Here is an 18643-nt window from a genome sequence, read left to right as displayed (position 1 = left end):
GCCAACGCCTCCCTCAGTGATTACACCCCACATCCTCCTGGTAGACCCCAATCCAAGGCCTGCCACCCCCACGCTGTGTGCCAACTTCTCCCTGGGTGACTGCCCTGTTCCCTCTGAGCACCCCAGTCTGAGACCCGCCACCCACAGGCTGTGTGCCAGCCTCTCGGTGACTGCACCCCACTCTCTCCTGGTACCCCAATCCGAGATCTGCCCCCCATGCCCTGGGCCATGTGCCAATACCTCCCTTGGTGACTGCATCCTGCTCCCTCTGGGCACCCCAGTCTGAGACCTGTCCCCCATCCCCTGGGCTGTGCACCAGTGCCTCCCTCAGTGACTGTACCCCACACCCTCCGGGCACCCCAATCTGAGACTCCCCCCGCTCCAGCTGGGCACCAGCACCTTCCTCAGTGACCACCTTGCCCATGAGACCTCCCTGGCCCCAGGATCCCCCAGTGACACTCCTGGGCTCCTCTTGGCCCCGCCCATGCCCTGCTCCGTGGTGTCCCCTCCTGTATCCACACACCAAGCTCTCCAGCCCAGGCAGCACCTTCTGGGCTGTGAGTCCCTGTCCTCCTTGCGGGCCCTGGCCGTGACTGCTTCGTGGGGACAGGGCCCGTTTGCCCAGGCTGGCAGGCTCATCCTAACACCCCCCTGCAGACGATGTACTCCCGATCTTCGCCTACCCCCACAAGATGGGCAAGTCTGTTACTGGGGGCTACGTGTACCGGGGCTGCGAGTACCCCAACCTGAACGGTCTCTACATTTTCGGGGATTTCATGAGCGGGTGAGTGGGGCCCATGCGCCTGGGCCTGTCCCCTGCCCTGCTGTGTGTACGTGTGTGTGTATGTGGTTGTTCTCCAGGTGTGAGGCCAGGTGTTGTCCTCAGGGAGTCACACTAGGAAACACCTACCTCCTCGCTCTCTCCTGATGGCCTTCTCAAGCGTTTGCTGTCTGCCCAGAGGACACCCTGAAGCCACGGTCACTACTTTAAAGACTGGATGCTTTTTTAAAAGGCGACCCACTGAGAGCTGTGGGTTCCGGGCCTCACTGTGTTCTGAGGGGGCAGGGAGGGCAGAATGAGGGGGGAAGGAGGAGACCAGTTCGCTCAACAGGTCCAGGGCCACCTCACTCCCAGGGAGCCAGGACCCGTCCCTGAACCAGCTGACTGGGCGGCCCAGGCCCCCCTCCCAGCCATTGCCATCAGGGCCCCAGGGAGCACCGCTCCGGGGCCCCCTGCACAGGCCAGCAGCTGAGCCCAGGAGGAAGTGGCTGCCTGAGGCCACCCCGCTGGCTGAGCCGGGGCCTGGCTGGTCGCTGGGGCCCCCGGGAGGGCCTGGAGGGGTTTATTATGGGTGGGGGATGAGTCACACCCTACACGGGTTTTTTGGGGTTGGGGTGGGAGAGAAGGTTCTTTCCCCAGGCCAGCCTGTTGGAGCCTCATAAGCACCTCCTCCTTCCATTGTGCAGAGGCAGAAACTGAGGACAGAGGGGGAGCCAGCCTGGTGCTTAGGGAGGACCTAAGCCTGTCACAGTGCTTACATGTGTAGGCTCCAATGGCCTGGGTCCAAATCTTGGCACACTTATTAGCTGGGTGGCCTTGGATCAGTTGTTTCACCTCTCTGTGCCTCACTTCCCTCATCTGCAAAAGGGAGACAATAGTACACGCCTCCCAGGGTCATTGTGAGGATTGAATTAGTAACTTTCAGTGCTGAGAATTGGGTTTCCGAGGCGATAACCCTAGCATGTGGATTGTCCAGTCCGAGGGGTGGCTGGTGGGTTTGAACTGCCAGGCTTCTGGTTAGCAGTCAAATGCCTTAGGCACTACGCCTCCAGAGCTCCTATGCTAAATATACCATAACAAAACCAAACCCACTGCCATAGAGTCAATTCTGACTCATAGCGACCCCCATTGGCTTTCCAAGGTAGTAAATCTTTACAGAAGTAGATTGTCCATTCTTCCTTCAGAGGAGTAGCTGGTGGGTTTGAACCGCCAGCCTTCTGGTTAGCAGTCAGATGCCTTAGGCACTACGCCCCCAGAGCTCCTTGCTTAATACACAGTGGCTCGTGCTATTCCCGCCCTCACCTCTCCCGGAGAGGGCAGTTAGTAGGGTTCCCAAGGAGAGGAAATAAGGAAGTGGAGCCTGACAGGGGAATTCCTACCTCCTACAGGCTGCTGACCCCACATTGGTCTGTGGCCAGTCCCTCTGCAGCCTAGATCTAGCTGACCAGGGTGTCTGGGCACTGGACCCCTCTTCCTGCTCCACTTCTGCCAAAGGGACTCAGCTTTCCCATCTCTAAAATGGGTCTAGATGAGGCCTCTCTTTTTACCCCTGAAATTTCCGTAACAAATTTTCACAGACTTGGTGAAAACCAGACATCTATTTTCACAAAGCTCTATAGGCCGGCATCCAGATCAAGGTGTCAGCAGGGCCCTGGCTGCTGCAGCGCTCCTGTGAGCACTGCACTTGCTGGTCAGTGGGCTGGGGCCGAGCTGAAGGGGCAGGAGCCAAGCCAGTCTTGTCACCCTGTGTCTCTCTGGTACACAGGAAGTGTTCAGGGCTGGCTTCATGGCTGTGCAACCTGCGCTGTCACACGGTCCCCACACTCAGAAGGCTCTGTGCTTGGCTGAAGGCTCTGCCCTCAATGTCATGAAATTCTTAATAATAAGTTTTGAACATGGGGCTCTGCATGTCCAGTTTGCATCGGGCCTTGCAAATTATATATGGTCCTGATTGCATGACTAGATGAGTGGGTGAATGGAGGGATGGTTGGATGAATGCTTGGGTGGATGGATGGAGAAGAGGGAGGGCGGATCGGTAGATGGAAGGTTGGGTAGGTGAATGAATGAGTAGGTGGATGGATGGGTGGATGGGTGGATGGATGGATGGGTGGGTGGATGAATGGGTGGGAGGGAGGCTGGATAGGTGGATGGAAGGTTGGGTAGGTGAATGAATGAGTAGGTGGATGGATGGGTGGATGGGTGGATGGATGGATGGGTGGGTGGATGAATGGGTGGGAGGGAGGCTGGATAGGTGGATGGAAGGTTGGGTAGGTGCATGAATGAGTAGGTGGGTAGATGGATAGGTCGTTGGATGGGAGGATGGATGGATAGGTGGATGGATGGGTAATGAATGGATGGGTAGATGGATAGTTGAGTGGGGTTCCCCTGGACACGATGCCAGTCATGACCCCCCAGCTCATCTCCTTTGCAGGCGTCTGATGTCCCTCCGAGAGAACCCAGGCACTGGCCAGTGGGGTTACAGTGAAATCTGCATGGGTCATGGCCAGACCTGTGCATTCCCAGGCCTCATCAACAACTACTACCCACACATCATCTCCTTCGCAGAGGATGAGGCTGGTAAGTGCCCCGGGGGACCTTCTGTCTTGTGACTTGAAGGACTAGGGTCCCAGACCTGCCCTTTGCCTTTGAGGAAGGAGCCATCCCATGGGTCAGTCCTCGCTTGGCCACTTTCCTGCTGTGCGTCCTTGGGTGAGATCGCATCTCTCTAAGCTTCCCTGTCTTTCCTCATCTGGAAAATGGGAGTCTTGGTGCCCCACATCCTCTCCTTCCCTCTCCCCTGCCCCCTGCCCTGGGCAGGGGTGCTGGGGGGACTGGAATGCTAACATGGGTGAGAACCCAGGGCCGTTCGCTGCAACAGGCAAGGGTTTGTGATGGTGGGGGTGCTGGCAGGCTGGCAAGCAGTGGGGAAGACAGACTCCCCAGAGACCTACACTGGCCCGGGTTCCTCATGGCAAGTGTACTGGGCCCCGTAAAATGAAATCCCACTGTCACTGAAAAGCAGGTTTCATTGAAAAGCAAGCTTTCTTGCCAGTTAGTTGGTCCCTCATTCAGGCTACTTGAGTGTTCCATACAAGGAATGGGGGAGGGGAGGCGAAGAGGGGCTAGCCGACTGGATCCCTGTCCAGCCTCTCGCTTTTGTCCTTGGCCGGGGGATTGTCCCTGGACAAAAGCCGAGGGGCCCTCAGTGGACCATGACGAGTGCTTGACAGGGTTGCTAGGGAACGGCCACCCCAGGGGGCCTTTCGCAGGGTGTCTCCTGCAGGGCCCAGTGCCTAGAGCCCAAGCCCAAGTCTGGGAAAGCTTTGTGGAGCCGACACCCGTCAGAGTCTGAATTCCAAAAGGCAGTCGCAGCCGCCATCCCCAAGGCCGCGGGCTCCAGAAAGCTCTTTCTTATATCTGGTGAGGAGGTGGCACCCCTCCCCCAAACCAGGACTGGAAGCGCAGTTCCCGAGGGCCCTTCCTCGGCCCTCTGAGGTCCACTGAGAGCCCGACAGCATGACAGCACGTGGAGGTCCTGTTAGCCAGCCAGCCCAGGACGTACATCGGCACCTGGGAGGCCAGCACCCGCAAAGTGCTCCCAGCTCCTGGCTGGGCTTCTGCCTCTCCAAATTGTTCTTCAGACACTTGCAAACTGCAGACAAGGACCTCTGGGCCCAGTGTCCTCGGGGACAGCCCACTCCATAGACCAGGGAGGCAGCATGGCCGCCTGCTGGGCCCGGGCGCAGGGCTCAGCTCCCACAGAGCAGGGCTGGGAGGGTCCTCCGAGGCAGCCCGGCCCAAGCCCGTTGTTTTACAGATGAGGTGCCCTATTCACTCCCAGTTATGGGAGGGCAGCCCTATAACTCGCATGGCCCCTGGAGGCCTGTAGAGCAGGAAGAGCGGGGTCAGGCAGACGGGGTAGATGGATGGCATTCCAGGTGGGAGGAGCGGCGGTGCAGCATGCCCTGGATACTTCAGAGGCTAGAGCCTCAGGATGAGGCTACCCAGCCAGAGTGGGGGGGGGGTGCTCCTGAAAGGGGCCCATTGAAGGGAGAGGCCAGCCTGAGGCCACAGCAAGGTTGTGGTCCTGCCTGTGGAGGATCCAGGAGGGACTATCTTGCTGGGGTACCCCAATGCCCGCCCCCGCAGGATGCATGGCCTCAGTGCGGCCCTAAACCCTCCCCTGCCCCTGGGACTGGCTTCTGCCTTTCTCAGTACCCAGCCTCCACTGGGGTCTGCAGTGTGGGCTTCCCCGGGGTCTCCTAGCCTTTGTTTCTCAGACCTACCCCCACAGACCTGTTCCCAGGGACACTCTTTCTACCAAGCACCTCCCTTGCCTGAAAAGTGCCACCACCAGCATTGTCAGACACTGACTGCACACTTGCTGTGTACTCTCTTAGTCCCCATGGCAACCCTATTAGAGGTGAGGATCCTCACCTGTGCCCAGAGGTGTGTGGTGGAAGACATGTGTCCCAGGCTGGCAGTAGGGGTGGGGCTGGGCCACCAGGAAGGAGGCAAGAGGAGAGCTCAGAGCGTGGAATGAACAGCCTGGAAGGCATGTTGGGACCCGTTTCTCGGCCTCAGCTTCTGTTCTGGGGGCTGGAGCACCACACTGACCCAGAAGGCCCCCCTCGGGGCTGGCTAAGGTTGGGGTTGGTCTCTGAGCCGGGGCTGGGGGTAGTGTTCCATGTAGCATGCTCACTCACGAGGTGTGCCTCGTTCCTGGTCCAAAGGGGAGCTGTACTTCATGTCGACGGGGGTGCCGAGTGCCACAGCTGCACGTGGAGTCGTCTATAAAGTGATCGACCCCTCCAGGTGAGTCCCCACCCTCACCTGTGGGCTCCTGCTGTCTGCCGGGACACTCACCTCCATGACCTCATTTCCCCTCTCTTCACTTCTGAAGGTGGGTATTATTCATATCCCCATTTTTCAGATGAGAAAATTGAGACCCAGAGAGGGAAGAGAGTGGGCCAGGCCCCCTCTGCTGGTGAGGGGTAGGTCCAGGGTCAAAACCGGGTGCCTGTCTCCAAGTTGAGCTCATTTGTAACGAGAATGGGCAGATGCTCAGAATGGGCAGGCCCACGGATGAGCCCCTGCGACAGCCCCTGAGACGGCCCCAAGTCCAGGCTTAACTCCCTTGTCTTGCTCGTCCCTCTCCTGTGTCCTGCCTCTCTGCAGGCCCCTCTCTGCTCATTTTCTAGGCCAACCCCTTCCCTACATCCCTCCTCAGCCCTCAGCCCCAAGCAGTTCTTCCTCTGCCTCCAGCCCTCCCCACTCTTGCCTCCACTCGCCCCACTTCTGAGTGTGAGACAGTAACTCAGGTCTCGGTGCTGCTCCTCCTCCCTCCAGGTAGAACACACTGACTCTTCTCAGCAGGGGTGGAGGCAAGCACAGAGAGGTGACATCGCAGGCCCAGGTCTCAGTAGGGCCAGAGCCCACTGGAGCCCAGGCAGCTGGCTCCAGAGCTGTACCCTACCACTTGGCTATATGCCTCCACTTTGCTCTTCGGTGGCACCACCTCCAAGCAGCCTTCCCTGATAAACTTTCCACTCTTCCCTGGGCTCCACCACTCTTTTGTCAGTTTGTGGTACCCTAGTGGCTTACATGTTCCTGTGAGGCTGGAGGCTATGCTACCAGTCTTTCCATACCAGCAGGTCACCCATGGTGGACAGGTTTCAGTGGAGCGTCCAGGCTAAGACTGGGAAGAAAGAGGGGCCATCTACTTCTGAAAATACGGGCCTCTGGAAACCTTATGAATAGCAGTGAAACACTGTCCGATGCATTACTGTAAAACTTTTTAGCCCTGAGACATTAACTGATTCAGTGCCAGAAGATGAGCCCCTCAGGTGAGAAGGCACTCAAAGTACGACTAGGAAATCACTGCCTCCTCTGAGTAAAGCTGGCCTTAACGATGAGGTTGGAGTAAAGCTTTCGGGACTTCCATGTTGTTGAAAAAAGGGGGAGAAGGGTTGACTCAAAAGGGGAAGAAACAGCTGCGGACATCCATTAATAATCAGAACATGGAATGTATGACGTATGAATCTAGGAAAATGGGAAGTTGTAAAAAATGAAATGGAACACATAAAGATCAATATCCTAGGCATTAGTGAGCTGAAATGGACCGGTGTGGGCCATTTCAAGTCAGACACTCATATGAGCTACTATGCTGGGAATGACAAACTGAAGAAGAATGGCGTGTGTGGCATTCATCATCAAAAAGAGTATTTCAAGATCTGTCCGGAAGCACAACGCTGTCAGTGACAGGATAATATCCATACGCCTACAAGGAAGACCAGTTAATACTACTGATATTCAAATTTACACACCAACCACTGAAGCCAAAGATGAAGAAATAGGAAGCTTTTTAGCAACTTGTGCAGTCTGAACTTGACCAAATATGCAGTCAAGATGTGTTGATAATTACTGGTGATTGGAATGTAAAAGTTGGAAACAAAGAAGTGGCATCAGTACTTGGAAAATATCGTCTTGGTGATAGAAATGATGCCAGAGATCGCATGACGGAGTTTTGCAAGAACAGTGACTTATTCTTTGCAAATACTTTTTTTCAACAACATAAACAGTGGCTGTACATGTGGACCTCACCAGATGGAGTACACAGGAATCAGATCGACTACATCTGTGGAGAGAGGCAATGGAGAAGCTCAGTGTCTTCAGTCTAAACAAAGCCAGGAGCTGACGGTGGAACAGACCAGCAACTGCTCACATGCAAGTTCAAGGTGAACCTGAAGAAAATTAGAAAAAGTCCACAAGAGCCAAAACAGGACCTTGATTATAACCCACCTGAATTTAGAGATCATCTGAAGAACAGATTTGACACACTGAATATCAACGACCGAAGACCAGAAGAGTTATGGGATGGCATCAAAAACATCAAATATGAAGAAAGCAAACAGTCGTTAAAAACACAGGAAAGGGAGAAAAGACCAAAATGGATGTCAGAAGAGTCTCTGAAACTTGCCCTTGAAGGGAGAGTATCTAAAGCAAATGGAAGAAATGACAGGATTAAAGACTTGAACAAAAGATTTCAAAGGGCAGCTGGAGAAGACAAAGTCAATTACTATAATGAAATGTGCAAAGATCTGGAGTTAGAAAACCAAAAAGAAAAAACATGCTCGGCATTTCTGAAGCTGAAGAAAAAATTCAAGCCTTGAGTTGCAATATTGAAGGATTCTATGAGCAAAATATTGAATGATACAGGAAACATCAAAAGAATATGGAAGGAATACACAGTCACTCTACCAAAAAGAATTGGTCAACGTTCACCTATTTCAGGAGATGGCATATGATCAAGAACCAATGGTACTGAAGGAAAAGTCCAAGCTACACTGAAGAAATTGGCAAGAAAAACACAAGGGTCCAGAAATTGACAGGATATCCATTGAGATGTTTCAAGAAATGGATGTCACGCTGGAGGCACTCATTCATTTATGCCAAGAAATTTGGCAGACAGCTACCTGCCCAGCTGACTGGAACAAATCCATACCTGTGCCCATTCAAAAGAAAAGTGATCCCACAGAATATGGAAATTATAGAACAATATCAGTATCACACACAAGTAAGATTCTGCTGAAGATAATTTAAAAATGGTTGCAGCAGTATATTGACAGGAAACTTCCAGAAATTCAAGCTGGATTCAATAGAGGACGTGGAACCAGGGATATCATTGCTGATGTCAGATGGATCTTGGCTGAAAGCAAGGAGTACCAGAAAGATGTTTACTTGTGTTTTATTGACTATGGAAAGACAGTAGGCTGTGTGGATCAGAACAGATTATAACATTGAGAAGAATTGACTTCCAGAACACTTAATTGGGCTCATGAAGAGCCTGTACATAGACCAAGTGGCTGTCATTAGAACGGAACAGGGGAGTATTGCGTGGTTTAAAGTCAGGAAGGGTGTGCATCAGGACTGTATCCTTTCATCATACTTACTCAATCTGTATGCTGAGCAAATAATCCAAGAAGTGGACTATATGAAGAAGCACATGACATCAGGATTGGAGGAAGGCTCATTAACAACCTGCTATATGCAGATGACACACTCTTGCTTGCTGAAAGTGAGGATGACTTAAAGCACTTACTGATAAAGATTAAAGAATACAGTCTGCAGTATGGATTATACCTCAACATAAAGAAAATGGAAATCCTCACAACTGGACCAATAGGCAGCATCATGGCACATGGAGAAAAGATTGAAGTTGCCAAAGATCTCATATTACTTGGTTCCACAGTCAACACTCATGGAAGTAGCAGCCAGGATATCAGACCACATACTGCACTGGGCAAATCTGCTGCAAAAGACTTCCTTAAAGTGTTAAAAGAGCAAAGATGTCTCTTTGAAGACTAAGGTGCGCCTAACCCAAACCATGGTATTTTCAATTGCCTCATATGCATATGCATGGGAAAACTGGACAATGAATAAGGAAGACTGAAGAAGAGTCGCTGCTTTTGAGTTGTGGTGTTGGAGAAGAATGCTAAGAGTACCATGGTCTGCTAAAAGGACTAACAGATCTGTCCTGGAGGAAGTGCAGTGGGAATGCTCCTTGGAAGCGAGAATGACCAGCTTCGTCTCACCTACTGGGTCATGTGGTCAGAAGGGACCACTCCCTGGAGAAGGCTGTCATGCTTGGGAAAGAGGAGGGTCGCTGAAAGAGGGGGAGGCCCTCGACGAGACGGGTGGCCCAGCGGCTTCAACGATGGGCTCAGGTGCGGCGGGGATCGTGAGGCTGGCACAGGACCAGGCAGGGTTTTCGTTCTGCTGTGTGTGGGTGACGTGAGTTGGAGCCAACTCGACGGCACCTAACCACAACACCAACAACAGGAGAGTCCCTGAGACTCTCCCTATGAGAGCCCCTGACATTGAGACACCCTAAATTCGAAAAAGCTGGAACACCTATCGCCCCCCTTTTCATAAACGTTTGATTTTACAGTGGTTGAGAGTTGCACACATGCTGCAGAGCCCGTAGAGAGAACACTGGGATTGCCTGCTCAGGTTTCCCTTTGGGCCAGCTCTGCCTCGTGGCTTCTCCGTGTAGAACAGAAGGAGGCTTCTGGTGTGAGCGTGGGCCCATTGTGGCGGCTGTGGGGTCAGTCCCTCTCATGGAGGGCTCCCCCGTTTTTACTGTCTCTCTGCTTTACCAAACATGATGTCCTTTTTCTGTCTAGTGGTCTTCCCTGATAACAGCCCATGTGTTGCAATGAATGAACTGATCTTGGTACATTCGTATTAATGAAAGAGACTCCAGGTGGCACAAACACTTAGGCACTCAACACTAACCAAAGGGTTGGGGGTTCGAGTCCACCCAAAGGTACCTCAGCAGAAAGGCCTGGTGATGTACTTCCAAAGCATCAGCCCCTGTGGTGGTTATGTTGTGTGTCAACTTGGCTGGTGGAGTGGCTGGGCAGCTGGTGGTAGTTATTCCCCATGATGAGACTGGCAATCAACTCCATGGTAGGATCTACCACGAGCAGCTGAGTAACTGCTTTAGGGATGTGGTCTGCTTCCCATATATGAGAAGCAGCTTTGGGTGGTCTCTAGCTTATGGCACGCTTGAACCCTGTGTGTAGCCAAGTCATTGTTCAGCAGCCTGCCACGCTCTGCCGACCTTGGGACTTTCAATCAATGGCCTGCCGTGTGGTTTGGTAACATCAGGACTGTGCCTGTTTTACTTGTCAGCCTTGAGCTTGTCAGTCTCAGCAGCCAGCAGCTGTCTGAATGAAGAAACGCTGCCAGCTTCAACCCCAGGAGCAGGAGGCAGAGCTGAAGCCCAAGGTTGAGGGGCTCTCACCCAGCCCCTAGAGCCTGGCACTTTGAACTCAGACTTAAAGCTTCCAAACTGTAAGAGAATAGACTCCTATTTGTTCACTAGATCCCGTTTGTGATACTTCTGTTAGAACGGCACCAGGGAACCAGAACAGCAGCTATGTCCCTAAGGGACACAGTTCTACATCCAGGACCCATGTCACGTTTAGTCATCATGTCCCCTTTGCCTTCTCTGGTCTGTGACAGTTTCTCAGACTTTCCTTGTTTACCACATTTTGTTCTTTTAAAACACAAATATATGAATGATCAATGTAACTTTCTCCCAAGAAAAGCATAGCACTTTCTCCCTTCATCCCTCGGTGTCGTTTTCTGGAAGCCGTCCTTCTTTATCTGAGTGGCGTCTTCACATGTTACCCCCATTCTGTATAAGCATCTCCACGTTGCAACCTCACCCTCAACAGCTCAATGGCTGCATAACTTTGTGCTGAGTCACTGGACCGTAACCATCTTATTTAGGACACTTAGGTTATTTCCAGAACATAAGGAAATAGCGCATAGATTGAGCCCTGATTCATTCCAGATGCTGCCTCACAGCCACCTCGCGTCTGGTGGTTCAGGCCCTCTCCCTGCTGGCTCATTATGTCAGTGTTAGAGGCGGGGTTCTACTGCGGCTGCTGTGTGAGGAGCCAGGGATTGGCTGAACTCCCTCCTGGCCCTCCCTCCTGGACTTTTCTTACCCTTGTTCATTTTTCTCTTTTGGAATAAATGGTTTTTTTTTTCTTTTTTGTACCTCCAACATATGGCTTGGAGGTCCTATCTTAGTTCCCTAGTCTTGTTGAAACAGGATACCACAAGGGGGTGGCTTTGAGGAACAGGAATGTATTTCCCAGTTTTGGAGTCCAAATCAGGGTATTGGCTCTGTCGAGTCCTTCCGTAAGCCTGTTTCCTAGTTCCTGGCATCTACTGGCAACCCTTGGTGTCCTCAGTGTCTGTCTCCTCCCAGGTGTCTTCTGTGTCTTCTCTGCTCCTTTTAACAACTCAGGAGCGAGTAGGTTTAGGCCCTCCTGATTTAGGTGTGATGTCATGCACATTTACAAAAGAAAACCCCATTTCCAAATAGTCATGTTGACAGGTACAGGGGCTAGGATTTCAGGACACATTTCAGTCCTAACTGGTCCCGTGAGGACATTTGGAAAACAAAGGAAGCAGAACTGGAGGATGGCAGGGTAGAGGGGATGGTTATGGCTGTCCAAACATGAACTTGGACACGTTTTGATACAGCTCCTGTGCACAACATCATGATCAGCAGAGAAAAGGCTGAAGTTGTTGGGGATTTCGTTTTACGCAGATCTGTAATGACCGCCCATGGAAGCAGCAGTCAGGGACTCAGACAATGTACTGCACTGGGCAAATCCGCTGTAAAAGACCTCTTTAAAGAGAGTTAAAAAAACACAAAGGTGCGACCTGACACAAGCCGTGGTATTTTCAGTCGCCTCACGTGCATGTGAGAGCTGGGTGCTGATGAGGAAGACCGAAGAGTTGGTGTGTTTGAGTCGTGGTGTTGGTGAAGAATACTGAAAATACCAGGACTGCCAGAAGGAGACGTTTGTCTTGGATGAGGTGCGGCCAGAATGCTCCTTACAAAGCTTGGATGACAAGACTTCATCTTACTGTGGACGTGGTGTCAGAGGAACCCGTCCCTGGGGAAGGGACGTCGTGCTTGGTGGAGTCGAGGGTCAGCAGAGAAGAGGAAGAGCCCCTATAAGACGGACGACATGTGGCTGCAGCAGCAGCTGGAGCCCAGCAGTGATTGTGAGACTGGCACGCGGCTGGGCAGGGTCACGTTCCGTTGTGCGCGGGGTCACTGTGAGTCAGGGCTGACTCGATGGCGCCGAACAGCAGGCACTGACCCTTTTGCACAACGAGGATATTTTCCGTAATTCCCTTAAGGGGCAGCACCCACGGGCTCTGTCTGAAGTATGGGACATTGCCCAGGGTTCCCAGTGATCAGGAAGCCCTCTTTTTCTTAGCGTTTGAGAAGCGCCACTGGGTAGCGTTCCTTTAGCCTCTGGAGAAGGCCTCTGGGCATCGTCCTTTCCGCCTTTTGCCACCCCTCTCTGGAGTCCATACCTTGGGACGTGGCTCTTTCACCCTCGGTGCTGACGAGGAGGCCCTGGGTGGGGCTGACCAGAAGGCTGACGGGGTCAGTCCCTCCAGAGGTGGCTGGGGGGAGGGCCGGCTGACCTGCCTCCGAAAGCCCGGGGCCTTGAAGCCCGTGTGAACACAGTTCCAGTCTGTGCGCATGGGGTCACTCCATGGCAGCGGGTTTGGTTTTCGGGTTTTCTTGGTACTGACGGAGCCCCCTCGGAGCCACGGGCCACATGGAGTGGGGCTAGACATGGGTCCCATGCAGAGAACCACAGACTGACAGCCAGGGACTAATCAGAATGGAATTCCATCCACTGCTAGTGCCGCTCCAGATGCCAGAGCAGACCCAGCCTGTAGCCCTGGTAACCTCCTCACACTCTATTCTCTCAGACCCCACCTCCAGGACCGCCGTCCTCCCTCTGCTCCGCCCGAGGGCCCTAACTCTTTAGCTGGCCTGAAATCTCCTGGGTTCCTCCAGGCGGGGAACTGCCCGCACTGCATCACAAGAAAGCAACCAGGAACCAGAGGGGTGGAGAGACCCTTCTTCAGGACCGTGGGGGTGGGGACTGGGCCGGGGCCTGGAGTCTGGCTGCAGGCGCAGGAGTCTGTGGGGCAGGCTGACCAGGGCACAGACCGACACTTTGTCATATCCAGAGAACAGAGTTCACCCCCAGAAAGAGAAGTGGTTCAGGAAGGTGTGAGCCACGACAACAGAGCACCAGGCCGAGGCCACGCAGGCCCCTGGCCAGGTGTTCCACAGGGTTCCTGTCCGGGGATCTTCAAACTCTCGGGGCAGGGAGCTGGCAGGGGTGCTGCCGGTGGCCGAGGTGCTCTGTAAATGGTCACCCTTGTCACTGTGTCACCTGCCCACACACCAGGTCCTTCCCCTCCCTGGTCGACTACAGGGAGAGGGTGGAGGTCCAGGCATGTGCTCAGGCTCCCAGGGTGGGAACTCACGCCTCTGTGTGTCTGCAGACGGGCACCACCAGGCAAGTGTCAGATCCAGCCTGCCCGGGTCAAGGTGAAGAGCCGCCTCATCCAATTTGTGCCCAAAGAAAGTAAGTGCCTGCTGCCTGGGATGCTGTGGGGATGGAAGCTACTGCTGCAGCCGGAGAGGATCCTCCTAGCTGGGCTTCCCTGGGCTTGGTCCTGGGCCTGATATGCATTAAACGTTCAGTCCAAGTGGAGGAACAGTGACCAGCCACACTCTGGGTGTGTGCAGGTCTCAGCAAAGTGGGAGGCTCAAAGGGCCGCAGCAAGGGGAGCCGGTGCCAGGCAAGGGATGGTCGGAGTTCTTGGGAGGGACATCTGTGTGTGGCTGGAGGACAAGGGAGACTGCAAACAGTTCTAGGTACAAAGGGCCCTGGAAGAAGGGGCCTTGTGGCTGGACCTGCTATAAGGTTTCTGTTTTGACAAGCTTGGGCGGGGGGCAGTGCAAAGCCCCATGGCCTGAGGGCCAGCAAGACCACAGATGCCTGCCCAGGGTGGCTAGGGTGACCTGAAAGTGTGTGCCCAAGGTGGAGGGCCCTTCCACTGGAGCCAAACTGGTTGTCAGTTGTTGTTGTTGCTGTTTTGTACCGTCGAGTCACACCTGACTCATAGTGACCCCTCCTTGGGTTTCTGAGGCAGTATTACTACAGAAGTAGATTGCCCCATCTTCCTTCCGAGGAGCGGCTGGTGGGTTTGAACCGCCAGCCTTCTGGTTAGCAGTCAAGTGCCTTATCCACTATGCTACCAGAGCTCCCTGGTTGTCAGTAGGGGGTTACCAACCCCAGCGTGCCAGACCTGCAGGTTCGTAAACAGGAGCCCCAGCCAGCCAGCTACCCATGCACCACCTCCATACCTGGGTGCTGCATACTGGGGCTGCATGACCCTGAGACAGGCAGATGGGGTCTGCAAAAAGGGCATGGGGCAGCATCTTCTGACCCCCCCTAACTTCACAAAGGGGAGACAGAATCACCATCAGTAGCCCAAGGCTGATTCCTATGAGGCCAGACATGCCACCACCCTCCAGCCTTTTACCAGTTCTGACACCGGCCATCCCTCCCACGGCACTTAGTACTTCTCTCCTAGGTTCGATGATTAATTGCAATGGCCACACAGACCTGACAGACAACACTCATGATTATGGGGTACAATTCAGGTTCAGGAGTGCCGTAAGGATACAGTTCTTCGATCAGGACGGTCTCCCCTGTGCTGTGCCCTCAGGCCCGCCTCTCTGGCCCTTGGCCTCTCGGCCTGGCCCCTGCCCTGCTCTGGCAAGTGTTCTAAAGGTCTTTAGCTGTGCTGATAGCTGCACCCCACTCCGCCATCGAGCCTCCTGCCCAGGGGCACTCGGCTCTCGGGCTCTGTGGGCCAGGTGAGCCCACCTCTCTGTCTCGTGTCTCTTGGTTCCTCTGCCATTGTCTCAGTCGGTCGTCCCTGCCGACTCTCTGCCAAGGAGGTGCAGCACAGGGATCTCAGGTCCAAGGGCACACTCCATGCTACCTCCACCTCTTCTCTCATGATGGCAATGGGATCCCCACTTCTGCCTCTAACCAAAAAACCAAACTCACTGCCATCGAGTTGATTCTGACTCATAGCAACCCTCACTGGGTTTCCAAGGCAGTAAATCTTTACAGAAGTAGATCGCCCAGTCTTCCTTCCACGGAGCGGCTGGTGGTTTTGAACCGCCAACCTTCTGGTCAGCAGTCAGATAGATTAGGCACTGTACCACCAGAGCTCCTTTTCTGCCTTAGCAAGGCTCATTTTAAGCCTATTGAGATGGCAAAACTGACCAATCCCCACATTAGGGTTCCATACACCTTACTTGCATGGTCCCACCGTCACAAGGTGCCACGGACCTTATTAACATCATTAACGAACTGTCTGGTCCCTGTGGTGGGCCATGGGCATCTTACATTTGCATCTGGTGGGAGTCACAAAGACAGTGGTTAGGAAAGCCCTCCCAAGTGATCACTGTACCACAGGGTCCCTGCTCCGGGCCCCATTTTGTACGATTTCCCAATGTGAAAATGTTGGCAACTCTTTCAGTATTTCAGAAACCAGCCTGTGAGCCAAGGAAGGACCCCAGCGGGCCAAGTGTGCCCACCACATCCCCAGTTGGTGGACTGTGTATGGGGAAGGTTGAGGCAAGAGACAGGGCACCAGGGCAAGTGGGGCGGCTCAGTCCCAAGGAAGGGGTGCCCCAGGGAGAGGAAGGCGGGAGTCGGGATGAGCTCAGTGTTTTGGGAAGTGAATTCTGGCTTCAGTCGGCTGCGGGGCTTGGCGAGATTTCCATTCACTCGTTCGACAGCTGCTGGCACTTCTCTGAGTTACTAGCTCAGCGCTGGATGCTGGGACCACAGGCAGAAGTCACACCAGGCCCTGTCCCAGCTGGCACAGACAGAGAAATCATTTAGTGTCGCAAGCTCCATGCAGACGTGTGTACTGGTGCTAAGGGGTATAGAGCAGTGCAGGGCCCCCAGCAGGACAGGGTGGGGGCTCCCTGGAGCCAGCGGCTGAATGTTGAGTCTGGAAAGAACAGGAAGGGCTCACCGTGGGGTGGGGCTGAGGGCGGACGCAGGAAGGGCAGTCGAGGCAGTGGGAGCAGCAGGAGCTAAAGTGGGAGGGAACCATCTGAGTACTGGAAGACCTTCCCTAGTGGTAGCGTGGGTGTGGGGGCCCGGGCCAGGGGGAGGGAGGTACGCCCTGCCTCTGTTATCATGCTCCTGGCTTAGGCTCGGCCTGGTATCAAGGTCTGTTTGCAGACACCATCTCCGTGTTGTTTTCAAAGGCTGGCCAAAGTGGGGAACATTATGAGGGTTTGGGCTGGTGGGCCTCTGGGACCCTACCCAACGGAAACCAAGTAGCCTTCCCCTGAGGGCTGTCCTGCCGGCTGGGGACCAGGCCATGGGCACTGCCTCAGGGCACCCCTTCCTCGGGGCTGAGCCCAGCTGCTCAGGTGCCCAGCCTCTCGCCTCAACCCTCCCCAACTGGGGATGTGCCAGGCCTGCTTGGCCCACTGGAGTACTTCCTTTGGCCCCCAGGCTGGTTTATAGAATATTGACCTAGTGGCCACGGCATGGTCCCCTGCCTGCAGGGGATGTGGCCGGGTGGCGCTGGGTGTCGAGTAGTGAGATTTATCCTGTGGCTGACCTGCTGAAGCTTGAAGACCACACCCTGCAGGAACACAGGGCAGCTGCCCTCCCCAGACCTGCCCAGCCCCACCCCGGGGGCACCAGGCAGAGTGGACCACAGCCATGTACCCAGAGAGTGCCAGTCAGCCCGCTGAGAGGGGCACAGACCCAGTGGCTTTAGGAGTCTGGGTGAGAGCCGGGGGCCCCGGAGGGGGTCTGGTTCCCGTCCTGCAGTCTTTGAGCCTCAGCAAGTTGTACCCGTCTGGGGCCCTCTGTTTCCTCACCCTTAAACCCACTGGTGGTAGCTATAAAGGGCTTCCTGTTAGAAGCCCCGGGCCCAGACCCTGTGCTTCCTGTCGTGTGAGGGTCTGACTCCCCCACCAGACTGGGACCTCCCTGGGAGGGCAGGGCTGGGTCATGCACCCCAGCAGCAGACTGGCACAAACAGCTGTCAGCGAGCATTTGCTGGGTGACTGGAGGAGCACCCCACATTCAGCTCCAGGCCAGCATGCTGTGTGGCCCCAAGGGCAGGACAACCACGTTTCCCTGGGGTCTGCTTGGCCTGCACAGGATGGAGGGCGGTGGTGGGAGGTGGGACGGAATGTGGAGGTTTGCTACCCCTCTGATGGCACGCTCTTCCTTCACGCAGAGTTCATCCGGAGGACCGCGAGCACCCCACGGCCCACAGTGCACAGGCCCACCAAGGCACCGCGTCGCAGCCGCCCCACCGTCGCTGCCCCCGCACCTACCTCACGGCCGGCCCGGCCCACGCGGCGGCCAGGGGGCCGAAGGGGTGGCGGGCGGCGGAGGGGGCGGCCCAGCCCGGAAGGCCCCGCACACTCCAACGGCGCTGTGCGCCTGGTGCGGCCTGCAGGCCTGGGCCCTGGCCACGGGCGTGTGGAGGTGTTCGTGGGTGGGCAGTGGGGCACCGTGTGCGATGACGCCTGGGACACAAAGGCCGCCGCTGTCGTGTGCCGCCAGCTGGGCTTTGCCCACGCCGTGCGCGCTGTCAAGCGTGCCGAATTTGGGGAGGGCCCCACGCTGCCCATCCTCTTGGACGATGTGCGCTGCTCTGGCAGAGAACGCAGCCTGCTGGAGTGCACGCATGCTGGGGTGGGCACGCACAACTGTGGGCACGAGGAGGACGCGGGCGTCGTGTGCAGCCACGAGGACCCCAACCTCTAGGCTCAGCCACCAGCTGTCGGGCCACCGTCCTCTAGCCAGAGCCTGCTCTGTGCCCACGTGTGCCCAAGGACACACACGCTCAGAGGGCTGTGGGCCCGTCTGTGGGGCTGTCCTGTGGACCCAGAGTCCCCGGCCGTCATGGGAGATACCTGTGTTGGCACGTCCGTCCTGTGTATCCCTGCCCAGGTGTCTTTGGGAGACCTGGCCCGTGAGTGCGTGTGCCTGGCCGGTGTGCTCTCTGGGGTGCTGAGCGTGACTGCCTCCCCCAAGCAGCAGCTGGGACCCAGCCAGCCATCAGCCTCTGCGGACTGAGAGCAGCCACCAAGGGCAGACATGGTTCCTGGCTATGTTCACAGAGGCACAGCCAGACGTCTGAGCAAGGGGAGCAGACCAGCCTTGCCCATGGCTGGCATGGAAGGCCCCAGATCAGTGGAAGTGTGGTCCTGGGACCAGGGCTGAAGAGTGTGGCCCTGTGGGCTGGGAGGTCGGGGTTGTGGAGAGCTAGGGCAGACCAGGAAGGGACGCGGTGGGTAAGGCCATCAGACCAATGGTGCAAGGTGACATGGCCACCTAGGAGGGTCCAGCTTCCTGGACTGGGTGAGCAGCCATCTTGGAGGAACTCGGACAT

At 55.3% G+C, this 18643-nt stretch overlaps 1 protein-coding gene across 1 annotated transcript in view; it reads left to right on the top strand.

Annotated features, from left to right (window-relative positions):
* HHIPL1 (HHIP like 1) overlaps positions 1-18015 on the top strand; it is a 117880-nt gene extending 99865 nt beyond the window's left edge. The window contains exons 9-14 of the mRNA XM_007944562.2: positions 58-95; positions 658-784; positions 3213-3358; positions 5515-5596; positions 13688-13770; positions 17480-18015. Coding sequence (XP_007942753.2) covers positions 58-95; positions 658-784; positions 3213-3358; positions 5515-5596; positions 13688-13770; positions 17480-18015 — 1012 coding nt within the window. The remainder of the gene's footprint in view (positions 1-57; positions 96-657; positions 785-3212; positions 3359-5514; positions 5597-13687; positions 13771-17479) is intronic.
* The last annotated feature ends 628 nt before the right edge of the window (positions 18016-18643 follow it).

This window comes from Orycteropus afer, unplaced genomic scaffold (assembly GCF_000298275.1).
Source record: "Orycteropus afer afer isolate SDZICR_OR568_19922 unplaced genomic scaffold, OryAfe1.0 scaffold00128, whole genome shotgun sequence".
Taxonomy (NCBI): Eukaryota; Metazoa; Chordata; class Mammalia; order Tubulidentata; family Orycteropodidae; genus Orycteropus; species Orycteropus afer.
Note: the sequence above shows the minus strand (reverse complement) of the source record. Positions and strands in the feature narration are given on the sequence as shown.